Here is a 16,764-nt window from a genome sequence, read left to right as displayed (position 1 = left end):
TCGACGGACATCATCCAATATTATTGAAGAACCCATGTTGGTGGTTCTGTTGGTTACGTTAGGAAGCTAACCTTACATATAGTTTGCACTATTTGCACTCTTCGTGTTGTTTGCCGTCATGACACATGACACATGGCACGACTATTTATTCATGTTTGCATTTACACATACTCAGTGGCTAACTCCATATGTACAGTACAACCAAAGGTAACTACTAAGATGCCCTTAGGGTATGAATAAGATAGAGCATTTTGGAGCTTTCAGTAGTGATACGGGAGGTTCTTCTAGCTGGAAAGTCGTTCGGTGTGAAACATATATTTCCACTTGGGACATGAATCATGTTGGCATGCTGCCAATCAAGTTTTCTGCAGCAAAGGCGGGGGTTAAAAGGGGGGAAAAGAATCAAATCACTAGTAGTTGATTTTACTGAATCATGCTCCAAAGGTTGATAATTGTAATATCAGCTGATCCTAACAATTCCCAGTAGTTATCTCCAAACTTCCCCACCTTAGTGCCTGAGGTGTCAAGTCCCGGAAAAATAACAGCCCCGGAGTTAAAACCGAGTCTCGACTCTCCACGTGGATCCCCAACGGCAGAGACAACTTTATCACAACAGATAAGATGATATGGGTCTGGTGGGTCAAGCATATCATATCATATCACGTACGTAATACTACACGCCTTATCTACACCATCGATGGAGAGTAGGTGACGAACATGCAAGTGGTATCATTTGGAGTGGAAAGGCAACAGATAAATGATTATATCTACTCTCATACATTGCGATAACATCCCAACACAGATCGCCGAGATGAGGGGAATCAATCGAGAAAGATCATTCGATAATCGCCATCAACTTCCGTCCCCACGTATCGCGCGGGCGCGGCGGTTTCTCCGCCGCCAGAATTTCCTCCAATCCGGTCTGCAAGTCCACCTCCTCGGGCTTCCACGCCCAGGGGTCATTCCAGAAAACAATGCGGTGACCGGCGTATAGGACCAGGAAAGCGGGAATCCCAATGTAGGCTGTGAAGAAGGTCGACGCGGACCATTCCGACGGGAAGAAAGAGGTGAACCCGTTGATCAGGGTCAAGAAAATCGCCCCGGCCATGCCGACATACATACCATAGGGCTGCATCTTGGAGCGGTACGGCTTTTCGATGCCTTGCACTTGGGTGGCCTTGTTGAACCGAATGTAGATGATGCCGCAGCAGGTCCAGCTGATGAAGCCGGAGGTGTTGGTGAAGTTGATCAGCCAGTTGAAGACGGTGTTACTGCCACTTCCCACCGACATATAGGCGAGAAAGAGGAAGAGCGACGAGACGCCGACCGCGTAATACGGGACTCCCCAGCGGTTGCAGGCTTTGAAGATGCTGGGGGCATTGCCCGAGACCGCGAGGCCGTAGAGGGAGCGAGAGGACATGTAGAGGAAGGAGTTCCCGGCTGACCAGGCCGATGTAAGAATGGCCGCATTGACGATGTGGTCCAGGACTGGAATGCCGGCGTTGGAAATCGCGACGACGAAGGGAGAGGATGAGGCGTCCTGACCATTGCCGTTCACCAATTGGCTCGCGTTGGAGGGGCAGATGACCCCGATGGCGAGCGATCCCAGCAGGTAAAAGATGACCAGTCGGTAGATATACCTACGAGCCACTTTGGGAATGTTCCGGCGCGGGGATTCCATTTCGCCGCCACTGATGACCACCAGCTCGGGAGCGAAGAGGAAGGCAATGGCGCTCTTGACGATGCACTGCAAGAAGCCCACAAAGCGACCGCGATCGCCAGAGACCAAGTATGTGTTCATTACGCCCGGGTCCTTCCAGTAATGGAAGCCGAGTCGTTGACGGTTGGGACCGCCGCCCCAGAAAAGAATGAAGGAGAGGATCAGCAGGCCGATTAGGGTGATGATTTTAATGCTAGCAAACCAGAACTCGCTCTCGCCATAGGCGCTGACCGGAAGAAAGTTGAGTAGCACAATGACGACCAGCATGATGGTAATCCAGACGGCGAGGTGAACGCTGTTAGGCCAGTACTCAATGACCATGGATGCGGCGACAATCTCATAAGCTGCGAGAATGGCCAAGGAGTACCAATACAGGTATCCCATGGCGAAGCCCAAGCTTCGTGAGACGTAGCGGAAACCGTGGTAGCTCATGGTACCACCGTGGACGGGCATGTAGGCACCCACCTCAGCGATTCCGGTGACAATGGCGTAAATGAGGGCGGAGATAAAGGTATAACCCAAGAGGAGTGACAATGGACCTCCAATCACTAGTGCTTGACCGGAACCCACGAAAAGACCGGTACCGATTGTGCCTCCCAATGCCATCAGTTGTACATGTCGGTTTTTCAGACCGCGCTGGGTGTTCATGTATCGCTCATCGAGCAGGTCGGCCTCGACCATAGCCTGCATTGTGCCGACCTTGACCTCGCCCGGTTCAGGATCATGGGCATAGGCTGTCGGCGGGGCGACGGTGGGTTTCTCATCGGAACCCATCTTGTCGTTGGGTAGAGCAATACGAAAGAGTAATTCTCAAGAGGGACACACAGAGAGAGGGGTGTGAGAGAAAGAAAGTAAACTGCAGGACGAGATGAGGCCACCCGCGGGATACCCTCGGTTTTAAAGCAGCAAACTAGTCCGTGAGCCAAGCACAGTAATAAGGAAACGGGAAAAAAAAAGGGAAAATTAAAGCCACTGGTCTTGGGTGCAAGTTGAGTTGGAATGGGCTTATCGGTTACATGCAGATTTGGCAGGGGCAACAACCTCCAACCGTATTGGTATTGGGTTAGCCTCCAGTTTACTATGTAGACCCTCATCTTGGGGAGTGGGACGAACGTTGACTGGTTGAATGGAGCCAAGAATCCTACATCCTACTAGGGTTTTAGTGTCAAGTGGGCGGAGGTGAAGTTGGTTCCGGTGTTGATAAGGAAGTAATCCATGCGGGGAAGTTCTTAGGGTGTCGTGTTCGTTGCGCAGTGATTGGAGGATCCCCAACCCAGTGGCTGTTTTAGGGTTCGCGCTTATCACCTGGTCTTACTTCCTTATTTTCCCTCACCTGACTTGTCCCATGGTTACTGTCCTGTAGTCTCGACTTGGTAAGACTCCCTTTCTTCCAATCTGGTTGTGTGTCCTTGCACATATCCCTAAGGAACAAGATAGCTGAGTGTCAATTCAATGACAGTTTCTTGTTTTCATTCATGGGTCACCCTAGGTGGATTGCCATTCCAGAGATGAAGAAACATACCCCCGGGGGCAACCACAGCTCTACCGATATTAACTACTCTAGCCCTACCGTCTGCATGATAATCCCTCATTGAAACGCCACAATCTATTGCCCCGGATTAGTTTAAAAATCTTAATTCACCGGTCCGGACACCGGTCCGGAACACTGTAAGCATGGTTATCAGGAACCGTCATGGAACGGACACTTGCACATGGACACCCCTCGCTTAAGGCTCAGACCTGCATTAGTTGCCGTTTTCGGGAATCCTGTCGCCTGTGGACCAATGGTAGAGATCACACCGACAACTGCCAGGAGAGATAAAACACAGATGTTCAGTGATAGCGGCCCGGTAGTGTAGGAGATGCCGGTTACTGCTCCAGGGTGATATCTCTAACCCATGAGAGGTGCAAGATTCATGTATATGCGATGCATGGCCTCATAGGCTGCGGTTCCTTATCGTCCAGTCATACGTCGCATAGACCAGACTGATATTGGATCATGAATTGCTCATAATTGCTATCAGATGAAAGAACGTTTATGCGAGCTTGCTCAACCGGTTACAGCGGCTATTCCATGTTTATCGAAAACCATTCGTTCGTATAATCCTCCAAGCCAAGGAAGACGGTCGCTTCAAGAATACTCATCACGCCCCCATCCACTGATCCGATCCCAGTTCACTACCAAGACCCGTCCGCCACGATCTCGACCCTCTCGCTCAAGCCGTCGAAGAAGGCGCATGTCCTGGTCTGTCAGGAATTTCCCATCTAATCGTCGCTCCCATGCCGCCTGGGTGACCACCGGGGCAAGATCCTCTGCGATATCTGCCTCGTCTCGATCGCGTGCGTAGACCCGCTGAGATCCGACCTCCCGGGAAAACAGCCACACGGACCCAACGACAGCATACCGACGTTCGAGGAACCAGATGATCGGCCAAGTGATCAGCCACAGTTGAAGGATAAGACAGATCCAGTAGATGAAATTGCTATTGCGGGCGCGGTTGATCCAATGCGGAGAGTAGACCGTAAACGATTGGTTTGAGAAAGATGTGGAGATCTGGATATTGCCCTGGTAATTGAGCGAGCGGAGATGGGATGTCAAAGAGGACTGTATAATGGACGAGTTGAAGTTTTCAATGTGGCGGGTGAAGGTAAAACTGCGCCATGAGATTAGTATCTCGTGCGTCAAGTAATTTGAACCAGCAAACATACGATTTAACTGGAGAAGGATCCTGGCAGAATCTCTCGCACCAGCCCATGAGATCCGGTCCTACATCGTCCTCGACAAGTCCAACATTCTCGGTATCCGTACCATCTTCGATGCTCGGCCGCCTGACAGCCCGCGTCCTTGCGTGCCGCTTCCACTCACGCGACCGACATCGACCGCCACGGTAGAGCTTCTGTCCGTCCCCGTCCTGCGCCACGCGCAACTGATGCCAGGCTGGATCGCGGTCTACATCGCCAACCAAGTAGTTGGACAGATTGATCCGAAAGTCAAAATCCACCACAGACTCCGTGCGATTCTCCTTGCGATCGTTTCGGTCGGGGCGGGTCTCTTGGTGTGCACCGCGGACACTCAGGCTCGGTCGCGGAGGAATGCGGACCTCATGGCTGATAAGGCTATGGAGAGCGGCGGGGTCGCGGCTTAAGAACGGCGATAGGGTCATGGCCGGTCGCTCTGCGGTTTCGGATGCGATACTGACCTGCGTTTGATCGTTGGTAATGGGAGATGATGTGGAAGGTCCAGCTAGAGGAAGTGGGTTGTCATCAATGCTGTCTGGAGGTAGCCCTGAGATGACTTGTTCATAAGGAGGAGGGAGGTCGTCAGGATCGGAACTTGGTAACGGTTTCCCCATTGTGAGACTTGGGTATTGCTATGGAGTTTAAATATAGGTTCAGTTCGAGTGCCAAAGGCTGAGGTGAACGGAGTGGAGTTGAGTGGATTAGAGATAATGGCTTCCAACCTGTCATGTGTTATCGTGTTGCTGCCTGACGGCCTTCATCTTGGCGTAAGGCAGACTCCTACGTGTCTAGAAGGGCTTAGTGGGACAGAGAAGACCTTAAAATAGAATCTACAAAAAGCCCTACGGAGAGCCCTAGAGGGTGGACACTAATGTTTTGCTTCGTACCATAGTATTCCTATTCTATGGTTTGCTATCAATCTAATATACTAATCAGGTTTTGGTACAGACAGACGAAGTAATCAAATTGTTTATTTTCTCTCTTGTCTCTTTACTTTTTCTGGCTAAAACAATCACCAGCGCTACAGCATAGATATATCACGGAAGAATAAATAGAAGAGATCGTTATAGCATTTGAGGCTGAGGAAATGAAAGCTACTGATAGGCCTCGATACCATCCCCAACTCGAATCGTAGCATCACCAAGTGCATCGATACTGCTCAGTATGGGAATATGTAGCCGTCGCCTACGTTCTTCGGGTATTGTCCCTTGCTTTTAAAGTTATGCAAAGGATCAATGTATCGAATCCTTCATCTGCGGGCCTTTCAGCTGGGCGACGAGATAGATGTCTGTTGGACTGAGTGGATCTTCCATCCCCTGAGCTGCCGGTTCTTCGACGGGACGAATGTCGACTGGAGAGACTGAGCCTGCTATCAACAGAACCTGCAGTGTGCCGGGAAGACGAATGCCTGCTAGACAAACTGGATCTTTCATCAATTGAGCCTGCAGTTGGATTATGAGATGAATGTCTGCTAGATATAGAAGGAGGCTCTTGAACTGCTGATCCCCTAGCGTATCGGTGGGACAAGCGTGTGCCCGGCTGTGCAAACCGTTGGTCTGTTGCATCCACTGCAGGTTGCTGGAACAAAGGTCTGCTAGTCTGGGAAAATCTCTCATCTAGGAGGCTCCTATCCCGTTCAGAGAAATTTCTATCTGACTGGGTGAGGCTTTGATTTGATGTAAACCTCGCTCGTCGATGAGATGGAATTCTGCTGGGTTGAGTGGACCTTAGTTCTGCTGGATTCACCCCGTCTCGATCGGATGACTGTCTGTATCGTTGGGGGTCGGTGAAACTTCTGTATGCCATTGTTTGGTATCTGGACTGAAGTATCTGATGCTGTAAAGCTTCACTCAACAAAGGGAGGAATGGGGTCAATGAGGAGGAAGGACAGGAGTAAATCAATGATTTAAAAAAGGTTGTGCCAGAATTTAAGAATGATGGAGAGAAAGAAGCTGCTTAATAAATCTTGTCCTTATTCCTCCTTCCAGTTCTTCTTGGGGTATCGATAGATCAACTAATGGTATTGTCCGGTAGTATTGATGCACAGAATGGGAAGAAGTAGCTTAGTACTGTCTCCTACTCCATCCCATGAAAACAGTTCCTACGATGTTTCTCCACTATCCCACCCACCTATTGCTTTTTACTCCTCTTCCTTTTGTTGTTATTTGCTTTTTTTATTTCTTTCTTTTTGTTATCTTCCTTTTGAACCTCTTCCCACACTCGTTATTGGTGTACCGGTGTTTCTATCTTTGCCTTCACAGTTGTCCAGCTCTCTTCACATCTACACTCTCTGAATCTAGTTATTTCCTTCAATGCTATACTCTCCTCAACCACTTACATATTTTGTCTGAGGTCGCAAATCGCCCTCTTTTGACCAATTCACCAGCAAACCAATAGCGAAACGGGATTCATTATGTCTGTTTCGCTTCCCAGAAACGGAGCACGACAAGGCCTTCTAGAAGACTGGCAACACGCTTCAAGGGTGGCCAACAGGCTCTTATCTCAAGTAGTGCGAATGGAGACTATAACACCTACTATTCTCAATCAACAGTGCCTTGGCTATTAATTTGGGACTCGATGCAATAGAATCCGGGGGAAGTCGTACGACACTCACACCTGTTCAAGGAAAAGGTGCGCCACAGACGCTGTGGTTGACTACATTCCATGTTTGAGGGTTTGAGATGGGACCACAGAGAGTAGTACTACATAGCGATGATTTTAATTCAAGTCAATAGATCCATTGCACAAACATGCAATATCCCAGACAAGGCTTCCGGCAAAGCTTCTATTTACATTCAATATCACTTAACGCTTACCAATAGCCGCAACATGGTCAGTCACAAGACATTTGAAGTCATCTGTGCCATAGTAGATGGTGTTGCCATCATTTGGTGACTGTCCCGTGCTGAGCTGATCGCCATACTGCCAATACAGATCTCCTGACAGGCCAGTGGCGTTCAATGCGGTGTTCTGCCAGATCTTCTCAACTGCGCAGTGGTCTGATGTTACTCCGTACTCCTCAAACAGGCATGGCTTGCCAGCAGCCTTGCAAGCGGCACCGTGAGAGATGACCCAACCGTTGCCCCAGGCATTGTTTGTGCCCCCTAGATTCATTAGCTTATATGGTCTACTGTCCAGGAAAAGACCAACGTACAGCTGCTGGGATAGAGGTGGAAAGTTCCGAAGTCTACCGTGGGAATCGCCAGGTTCTTGGCGAAGTCACTACCCTCAGAGTATTGGTATGGGTAGCTGCCGTCCGAGCCGGTTTCGAGACCAAACCCCTCTGGTTTGTTTAGTACTTGCTCATGCTCCAGGTAGCGGCCAAGAACACTTACCGTCACCAATGCAAACCAGATGCCCCGAGTCCAACGATTTGATGTACTTGCTTGTACTCTCGATCCAGTTATAAAGCACAGATGTTTCACAACCTTGGCAGCGAGGCTCATTGGCCAGTTCCCAGGCAAAGATAGCGTCAGATTTGCTGTACCGCGAAACAACAGCTTTGACGTATGCGCGATAGGCCTCCTGCATTTTGTCGTTCGTATAGAAGTCCGCTTTTGATCCACCAAAAGCCTTGACGTAGGCATTCATACCACCGTAGTCATCCCAGAAGTTGACAAAGTTGATGATCAGCTTGATGCCATGCTTCTCAGCTGAGGAGACAACATAGTCCAATCGCTGGAGACCATCTTCGCCCTCATTAATGGTGGCCTTACCGTCCGCCAGCAGATGGTAGTAGACGGAGCCATCGGTGGGCTTCTGATTGACATCGTTGAATCCCCAGACACGGAGGATCTTGAGACCGGACTCCTGCAGATGACTGAACACCAGGTCCACGTCGTCGTTGTTCTTCTGGAATCCGATCCAGTATGAGTTGGAACCGGCAAAGTATCCCGTCTTACCGTCAATCACGAAATTCACACCGGAGGTGCTGACGAAGGAACCAGGTGCAGCGGATGAAGTCGGACTGGGTGTGGCGCTTGAAGAAGATGCTTGAGGAAGAGCAGCGGCCAATTGGGCCGACGCCAGGCCGGCGATAGTAAGGAGTGAAAGGCTGAGCTTCATGGTGCTTGCTCTAAGATGTTGTTCTTTGCTGTTTGGTACTTCTTTTCTGTCTGAGCTTGAAGAATAGCGGATCCCTCGGGTTCTAGCTATCCTTATAAACAAGCGAAATGCGCATTCGATCGACATCCCGATCCCACATATATGGCTCGGAAGGAGCTCCGCTTTATTTCTAGTAGATAGTTTCTATGTCTCTTTTTGAAACGGACCATGTTTAACCACCTGCGATCAGTCCGGTCGAGTAGGATGGCAGCAACGGTTGAAAGAGCTGTAGTGCCATTTTTCCGACTGGACCTTGTTCCGAGATGTGGAGAGATTAATTAATCGACACGGCACTGCAGATGTTTCAGTCCGTGGGAAATGGGGAATAGTGGAGATTGCGGAGTCGGTAGTTGAACGTTGAATCCGCCAATAGCCGTTGCAGTATACTTTGGTCTTGACGATCTCTATTATTCTCAGTGTTTAAAGTAAGCGAATTCACTGTGAACTCTATCTCCGGGATTGTATGACCAGTGGGCTGTACAGTATGCAGGTGATGGTAGTGACAGAAGCAATTAGCACCTAGTTTTATGCGCCAGGGTAGGCGAACGAGGTGATTCTGTCTAGGAACAGTTCCGAACAGTGCATCAGGAGGTACTCATAGACCTGTATGTCTTTCTGGCTGACTGGGACAACTTGACTAGAGTTGAAGAGCTCTATAGTCGGTGAATGTACTGGGACTGGCTAGATATGCTTTCCGTCTTCATATACCTCATCACTCTGAGCAACATGACCACCCTAGCACTGTCTTTCAAGTGCTCTAGACAACCCGCGACATACACCATCCTCCCAGTCCAAGGATTGCCCTACCTATTGAGTTAATATGAACCGACATATAAGAAAGAAAATAAACCCACAACGCACATCCTACACACAAGGCCAAGATCAAGAGAGAGCTATATCCCTGGCCGCCTAGCCAGCCGCGGGTCCCTACATCCATGCCGCCGATGCCTAGATGCATATATCTCCGGCGGATACTTCCACCCCAGACGCCTCTGCTTCTTCCAGGCACTCTTCTCCCATACCTCTTACTGGAGAACGGGAGTAGTATCTACGAAAATGAACACCTCCTCTCCATTATCCCGACGCGCCTGAAAGCGATCCTCAAGCCATTTAGTATCAGTATATCCTTCCAGGTCAAGACACCCTTCACCTTATTCATCCGAAAGATCCATTCCATCAACAAGATCTTCCAAGGTCGGACCATTTTTCGTTTCAATCGCACTCTACACATAAACGGACAGCTTGGAACACCGCAGGCCTCCTATATCTGACAGCTCATCTGAATAAAGAGAGAAGTGGGTAACGAACCTAGAATCCATTCTATCGTATCCGGTTGGTAAACGAGATGGAAATAGCCTTCTGGGACTAGAAGCCAAAAAAACGTTTTTCTCCGATGGCATTGAAACGTGGGTACTTGTGATTAAGGGGGCCAGGGGCTGGGCCACAAGGTTCTAGTATACCATTGCGAAATGTGAAGAGTTCTACTGCGCGTGGATGATCCTTGTCTAGGATACACAGAACTCCGTCCTGAAGATAGTCGCTATGTTAGGTAGGATCGGAGCACTCTCGACCTTGGGTAGAGAGTACGTACGTTGGGACATGGCCTGCTCCGTAGTACATTAGGGCGAATTACTTCACAAGACAACAGCAGATGTCTGCATCTAGGAGGATGAAGACCACAACGGAAACCTCCGGAGTCTGTTGCACATCGCTGGGGTTCCCGATTGCCAGTGGGTGGAAGGCTGGGGAGGCGAAGACACTTTCACGGCCCGCTTCGGGGTCGTATAGCCCTTGCATTTTGGATGCTGTACGCTGTTTATGGGGTAGGTCGTACGATCATGTGGGGAAGGGCCACTGACGGACCTTGGAGCTGATGGTAAGTAGCACACTGCACAACGGTGCATTGCATGAGCAACCACAACAGACCGGAGTATGAATCTATCTTGAGAAGTAGGTGGTACCACACGGTCTCTCGCTACTCTCTTATTCGTGTATCATCCAATTGGGTAGCGCCACGAATGCGTTCTCGGGGCTTGAACAATAGGGCCTCTGAGACTTTCTACTACGTAGTAGTCTTAAGAATGGAAGGACGTTTACAAAAATCATTAGTACTTGCGCAAAATGAGTTAAAGGCAGTCAGGATATTATACTTCTTCTCGTATCAAGGCTTTTGTTGGAAAAGATGAAGGATACTAGATGACAGTAGACGACCCGTTCTAACGGGGACACATTCTAAATGCGAGAGGCGATCTAAGCTCTATGTCAAGTGTCCTTGAAACTTGCATCTTAGTCCTTTTCTGCTCAGTATATGAGTCTCTTAGTGAGGAGGAGGTCGTGCAGGGATGGAGAAAGTCCAAAGAACCTCTATCCTCATTCCTCATAGTGTTGCGATCCTCCTTGGAGTACACCTCTTCTCACGCTTAGTCCTCTTCAAAACCGCCAGAGTCTAAATCCAGTCGATTATTCTATATGTGCTGTTGAAGTAGCATATCCCGCAGAGAACTCTGTATTGACCGGGGTAAACGGGGTGCTGCATTCCAAGTGTATCAGCAGCAATCGAACAGCCTGGACTAATTTGGCAAACTACACATGTTACGCTGTCGCACACGAGAAAGCGTAGCTTACATGCCAGATGGAAGTAATACTTTATTTGATTTCATTTCAATTCATTAATACCAAATATATCGGCTGTAAAACAAGACAAACACAAATTGTCTAGAAGAACGCAGTTCCCCAAAGTCAGCATAAACAAGGCGCCAGTACAGAGCAGAATCATATCCCAACAGAGGAGTCCAAGCACAGCTCCAGCGAACAACCTATGCCTGAATAGGCACTAAATAGCGGTTGAAGTCTTCATCCTCCTCGAGAAGAGCCATCTCATCATCAAACAAGTTCACACTCAGCTCCACACCACCGTGGGTCGTACTCCGGGGCAGAATATGTCCAAGCCGGACATTGGGGGCGTACTGTCCGTGCAGCACACGGAGCGCCTGGGGCGTGCCACCGTTCTCGAAATACCGGTCGCCCAGACTAATATCGCCAAGGGGGAAGAGCATGATGTTGGAGACCAGGAAGTCCGAAGAATCAGGGCGCTCGACGAAACGGCCGACGATCTGGGAGAGGTCATCCGTCGACCTCAGCAGGGTATAGGCGTCGTGAACAGCCTGTGTATCGAGACGGGCGGCACCCTGTCTGATGGTCCCTGCGACGCGACCGATGGAGGTAGCTGGATCGATGAGCTCGGCGAGGGGCATGCGCGCGGTGTTGAGAAGCCAGCAGTTACCGAACCAGTGCGGGGGGAAGTTTTGGGAGAAGATGTTCCGGACGTCGACTGGGGCTTCGAAGACGGAGATTTCGTCCTTGAGGGGGGAGCCGCGGGCGATGGCTGCGGCGGAGCGGACTTTCATGGACATACGCCACATCAGGGCGGTGATAACATCGCCGACAGAGAGGGGAGGTGTTCCGGCGAGTGAAGGTTCTGCGGCACAATCTTTTTGCAGGGTGATGAGGTCCGTGGCTGAGAGGAACATGACGCGGTTGAGCATCGTGCGGCCCTCACTGTTGGTGCTTGATCCGTTTGTGTGCCCATTCGTGTGTCCGTTTGTTGACTTGATGCTGGGTGGTACGGCAGCCCCTGATGCTTCACGGGGATAGCCCCGGTCCAGGCAGACGAGGCCGCGCAGCCATGGGTCATCGAAGCTGTTCTTTGGGCCACCCGGGCTGGCTTCCTTCTCCAAGATGCGGTCGGGGACGCTTCGGTCGCGGTCTTCATCGGTGAAGATTGAGGGGGCTACGCGTCCTCCGGCATCTCGGCCGTGCAGCTCCCGGAAGTTCTCTGCCCACATGTTGAAGAGGGCCATCATGCCGGAGGCATCTGTGGCTGAGTGAGAGGCAGTGAGGGCCAGCAGCAGACCGCCGGGGAGGAAACTGGCCTGGGTTAGCATGATATCAGCGCCGGGCCCATCTGCATCACCCAGGAAGGGCGCATCGAGGAGGAGTTCCTCTTCGGGGAACGCATCACTGGGGAAGCCGCTGTCACGCAGCTCCTCGTACGTCCAGTCTGTGTCTAGCTTGTGGTACCGGAGCTGGTGTGGCCGCGGGTCACTCAGGGACTGTGTGGCACGGTAGCGAAGCTCGAGTTGGCCTGGGCGCCAGCCGGGTGTGTCGGGGGATTGGCGGTACACCTTGCCGCTAGCCCAGGGCTCCTGTACAAAGGTCTTGTGGAGGGCTTCATGAAGCTCATCAAACACAAGCTTTTCGTCGACACCAGGCTTTAGCGGGATGGGAAGGACAAGGCGGACATAGTTGCGTGGGGGGATGTAGTCCAAAGGGCTGATTGTGACACGAACCTCATCTGCCGAAGACATTGTGAAGGTTTGGAAAACAAAAAAAGGCAGAAAGACGGTATGAAACTACCTGGATTATGAACAGTACTAGACATGGAACGCCCACTGGGCGGAGTACCCTGCCTTATGTGAGACCTTACCCATGATGAAGCCCACTTTGTGCGCAGGATTATCATACCTGGCCCGGAGTATGCCCAGCTCGGACCAACCTGCGGAGGCAAGCGGTAGAACGGTCTGTTTACTCCGGATTATGGGTCCGAGTTGGCAGGGAATACTCAGTGTTCGGACCCTCCACCCTGAAGAAAGCAACTAGCATGGCTAAAACCTTTTAGTATACGGTAGCTTTGCTTTAGTGGGTTGCATTGCATGCAAGGCCGCACGGTTATCCCGGCAAAAGTGCAGAATACGAAAGGTGGTAGGGTAGGCCTTGCTGGAGATCTCCGAACTTATCTTGCGTTGCAAGTCCTCTTGCCGGACGGTTCCGGCACACTGGGCCTCTCTGTACCTCTTCAAACATGGACTATTCTGGCTATGTAAGGTGTGTTAGATTTCTCGTTAGGAATGTGAAACTACCAGTCATTCATTGGTTGACACTTCCTTATACCTATCTTAATACCGGTCGATCGGATGTAGCCTGCTCTTCAGAGCCTCAGGGCGGACGATGTCAGTCTCAAGTTTACGGTCTATGCGAAAATATTTGAAACTTTATAGCTTGTTCTTGGGTGTATACCCTCTAATCCATGGTACTTGTTCCATCTAAGTCGACCTAGATGTACAATATTCTCCTTTGCAGAGTAAATACAGAGTGCATGACACAGTGGATGACACGAGAGAAACTTGTGGAGATCATGAAGAAAGAGGTATCTTAACGTTCACATCAACAATTTCCATCCTATCCTAAATTCCAACATTAATAATCATAATAATCATTACGCGTATCCACCTCAATTGCAACTATTCTAACATAGAAGAGCAAAGACTTGTCAATGTAGACTCTAAACATTAAGCGACCCCAAGCGTTCTATCCATAACCACTCCCTACCTCAACACAAATAAATATTAACAATCAGGGAATCTATACGTAACCACTCAGTAAAGATGGTATCTCACCCCACCCAAAACAAAGCAAAGTGCGGCCCCCCCCTTCTCAAACCAAGACCGAACCTAGGCTTTGTTGACCGCATTCTTACTCATGGCACGGATCTTATGGCCGTACTTGTAAAGCATGAACGGTACGGGTGCCATGATTGTAGCAATAATGGCAACGATAGTCAGAGACCAGTGTGGGCCGATGTTCTCGTACATCTTGACCGAGGCCGGGCTCAGTGCACCTGCGACGACGTATCGCGAGAAGGTCATGAAGCCTAGGGCCGAGGCCGCGTACTGGAGGTATACGAAGATGATGTACATGTATGAGGTGGTGAAGATGCAGACAAGTGCGTAGCCGAAGATTCCGGAAGCAACGATGGGGGACCAAATGCTGATAGAGGGCTAGAATGGAGGGTTAGCGAGAAATAGATTAGATGGAGGAGCAGAGAAACACTTACGTAGCAGGTCCACGCCATCCAGAAGAGGGAGATGGGCATGAGGATGGAGGCACCAGCCATGGCCCAGTACAGGGATACCTCGGGCTGCAAGGCCTTGCCCTCTGCTGCAGCCTTGGCGGCGGCCTTCTTAGTCAATCTATACATGAACGGCACCAAGACCAGGGCGACGAAGACACCCGGAAGCATGGCAACGAAGATGATGAAGGTCATGCTGACGGAGATGCCGTATACCTTAGCGAAGATGTATGGGTAGCCGTTCAAGAAGGTGAACAGGATGAAGTAGAGCAGGATGAGGTAGAAGCTGAAGACGAGGATGATTGGCTCGGTCCAGATCATGACGAACGGACGGTACACATTGACCAGCAACCGGCTACCAAGCGAACTCGCCGACGCGTGCTCCGCCTGGTAGCGGTCATCGCCAGTCAGGTCCCGCATGTGCTTGGCACGCCATTCCAACAGCAGGGGACCGTAGGTCTCGGGCTGGCCAAGGATCACAACGACGAGCGTAGCGCCTGTGAAGATCATGGAGATCCAGTCGGCCCACTCGTAGCCGATGAGCGGCGTGTAGGCACCGATCACGGGGCCCACAATGGGACCCGCGTAAGCGCAGATTGTCATCAAGGGCAGACCGAAGGTGATCTGCATGGGTGTCCAGATGTCGCCCACGGTGCCGCCGGCCACCGTCATTGGGGTGGCTGCAAACAGGGCGCAGAGGAAACGGAAGGCCAGCGCCCCGCCGAAGTTGGGCGCGAGGGCCTTGGCCATGATAAACAGCATCACCAGAGTAATGGCGATGAAGTAGATGATATTGCGACCGAACGTTTCCGAGAAGGGACCGGAAAATAACGAGCCAACACCGACACCGATGAGGAAGATACCTGTGATCATGGACCCCGCCATGTCATTAATGCGATGATCGATGTTGAAGGCCTCTTGCGTAGCACCGTCAATCGAGCTGGGGATCGTCAATGCAATGGCGATGATACAACATGTCATCGTGGTCAACCATTTCCGGGCCATGGACCATTCGTAGGGGTTGGTCGGGTCATGCTCTTTCCAGCCGACCACGAACACCGTCTTGCCATTGTTGTCTTCCGGGGGTTTGATGGTGACACCCGGCACAAAGTGCGCGTCCAGGGAGGAAGCTGGCCCGTCGGGGACCGTCACTCCACGCTCTTTGTCGCTGTAGTTATCTGGTTCGGGCGAGGAGGAGCTCGTGGTGGAACCGACCGGCCGCTTCGCGAGCTGCTGGGCAAGGATGAGGTCTTCCTGCACCTCTTGCCGTATACGGCGATACTGAAGGTACGACTGCATGATGGTGATAGTAACTCAGCACCACTAGGAATAATTAATGGCACAAAAGGCTTATGGTATTGGGGTGTGAGGAAAGGGAGGTAGAAATCCGCACGGAATCAGCGGAAACAGTGCTCTCTTTGTATTCACCATGGTGAATCGGAGAGAAATCGACCAAGGTAAAAATATTTATATCGATGTATAGATCTGGAGAGTAGTATAAGGACGCTAAGAAGACCGAGTTGGCCAACGAAATGGTCGGCCCAATCGGACCCTTTGGTCAGGTCGGAGGGTTTTGGTCGAAGCACGGATGAACAGCAGGCCGATTCCAGGGGTTATGCGCGTTAGGGCTTGACAAAGCATGGGATCCTGTTGGTCCTAACGCAACCTTGGCGACGATCGTCTTTTGTCTGCGAAACGGAAGAACTCTTCACCTTAATCGGCTCAATTATGTCTCCGTCAGCCAACTCACCTCACTCGGTTACCTAACAAGTGACTGGGAAGGCCTAACGAGCTGAAAAACGCAATATCTCCGACTACACATGCCATGTCACTGCCAATGTCCAAAGTCCTCCGGCCTCGACGTCACCAGTTTCTTGTGAGCCATCACACCATTGAGTCATGAGTTCGCCATACTGGGCACCATCTCGTAATTTCTACTCTGATAGGTAGTTCTATCCTGATGACTGATCATGCCAAGGTGGGATTCTACTGCTTAGAAAGATCATGCGCCTAAAAAAGCTCCCGTCATTCTACCAAATCCTTTACTTACTATTTCGGCATATGATAGGCTGGAGACTAATTCGAGGTCCATTATGGAGAAATAAAATTGCTTAGAAATTTTTAACATTTAATTTAGATCATTATCTCCCCTGAAGAACATCGGAAATTAAAGATAGAGCTTCATTACTATATCACTTATTAGAAACCTTACACATTGCCTCTATATGTAACCCTATTAGTGATTTGATGAGTAATGATATAAAGCATAACCAGTGTATATATTTGGTTCATA

The 16,764-nt window shown here is 50.4% G+C and overlaps 5 protein-coding genes across 5 annotated transcripts; all 5 read right to left on the bottom strand.

Moving 5' to 3' along the window:
* Nucleotides 1-253: 253 nt before the first annotated feature.
* BDW43DRAFT_267235 (proline permease PrnB) lies at nt 254-2,808 on the bottom strand. Its single transcript, XM_032040976.1, has one exon. The coding sequence runs from the start codon at nt 2,492-2,494 to the stop codon at nt 836-838; it is 1,659 nt and encodes a 552-aa protein (XP_031903423.1). The 5' UTR covers nt 2,495-2,808; the 3' UTR covers nt 254-835.
* Nucleotides 2,809-3,172: 364 nt separating this feature from the next.
* On the bottom strand, nt 3,173-5,324 carry BDW43DRAFT_240763 (uncharacterized protein). The gene is made up of 2 exons (XM_032039670.1): nt 4,430-5,324; nt 3,173-4,374 (listed from the first exon to the last, which is right to left on the bottom strand). The coding sequence occupies exons 1-2, from the start codon at nt 5,071-5,073 to the stop codon at nt 3,852-3,854; spliced, it is 1,167 nt and encodes a 388-aa protein (XP_031903422.1). The 5' UTR covers nt 5,074-5,324; the 3' UTR covers nt 3,173-3,851.
* A 1,940-nt stretch (nt 5,325-7,264) lies between these two features.
* Nucleotides 7,265-8,524, bottom strand: BDW43DRAFT_308258 (glycoside hydrolase 5 family protein; the record flags this gene model as incomplete). The annotated part of the gene is made up of 3 exons (XM_032046454.1): nt 7,265-7,563; nt 7,614-7,742; nt 7,795-8,524. 3 exons carry the CDS (start codon nt 8,522-8,524, stop codon nt 7,265-7,267), a joined length of 1,158 nt encoding a protein of 385 aa, XP_031903421.1.
* Nucleotides 8,525-11,379: 2,855 nt separating this feature from the next.
* BDW43DRAFT_323676 (uncharacterized protein) lies at nt 11,380-13,131 on the bottom strand (the record flags this gene model as incomplete). Its single annotated transcript, XM_032049802.1, has 1 exon — nt 11,380-13,131. The coding sequence occupies exon 1, from the start codon at nt 12,928-12,930 to the stop codon at nt 11,380-11,382; it is 1,551 nt and encodes a 516-aa protein (XP_031903420.1). The 5' UTR covers nt 12,931-13,131.
* A 474-nt stretch (nt 13,132-13,605) lies between these two features.
* On the bottom strand, nt 13,606-16,143 carry BDW43DRAFT_267230 (major facilitator superfamily domain-containing protein). Its single transcript, XM_032040975.1, has 2 exons — nt 14,457-16,143; nt 13,606-14,400 (listed from the first exon to the last, which is right to left on the bottom strand). The coding sequence occupies exons 1-2, from the start codon at nt 15,768-15,770 to the stop codon at nt 14,074-14,076; spliced, it is 1,641 nt and encodes a 546-aa protein (XP_031903419.1). The 5' UTR covers nt 15,771-16,143; the 3' UTR covers nt 13,606-14,073.
* Nucleotides 16,144-16,764: the final 621 nt, after the last annotated feature.

This window comes from Aspergillus alliaceus (assembly GCF_009176365.1).
Source record: "Aspergillus alliaceus strain CBS 536.65 unplaced genomic scaffold BDW43scaffold_8, whole genome shotgun sequence".
NCBI lineage: Eukaryota > Fungi > Ascomycota > Eurotiomycetes > Eurotiales > Aspergillaceae > Aspergillus > Aspergillus alliaceus.
Note: the sequence above shows the minus strand (reverse complement) of the source record. Positions and strands in the feature narration are given on the sequence as shown.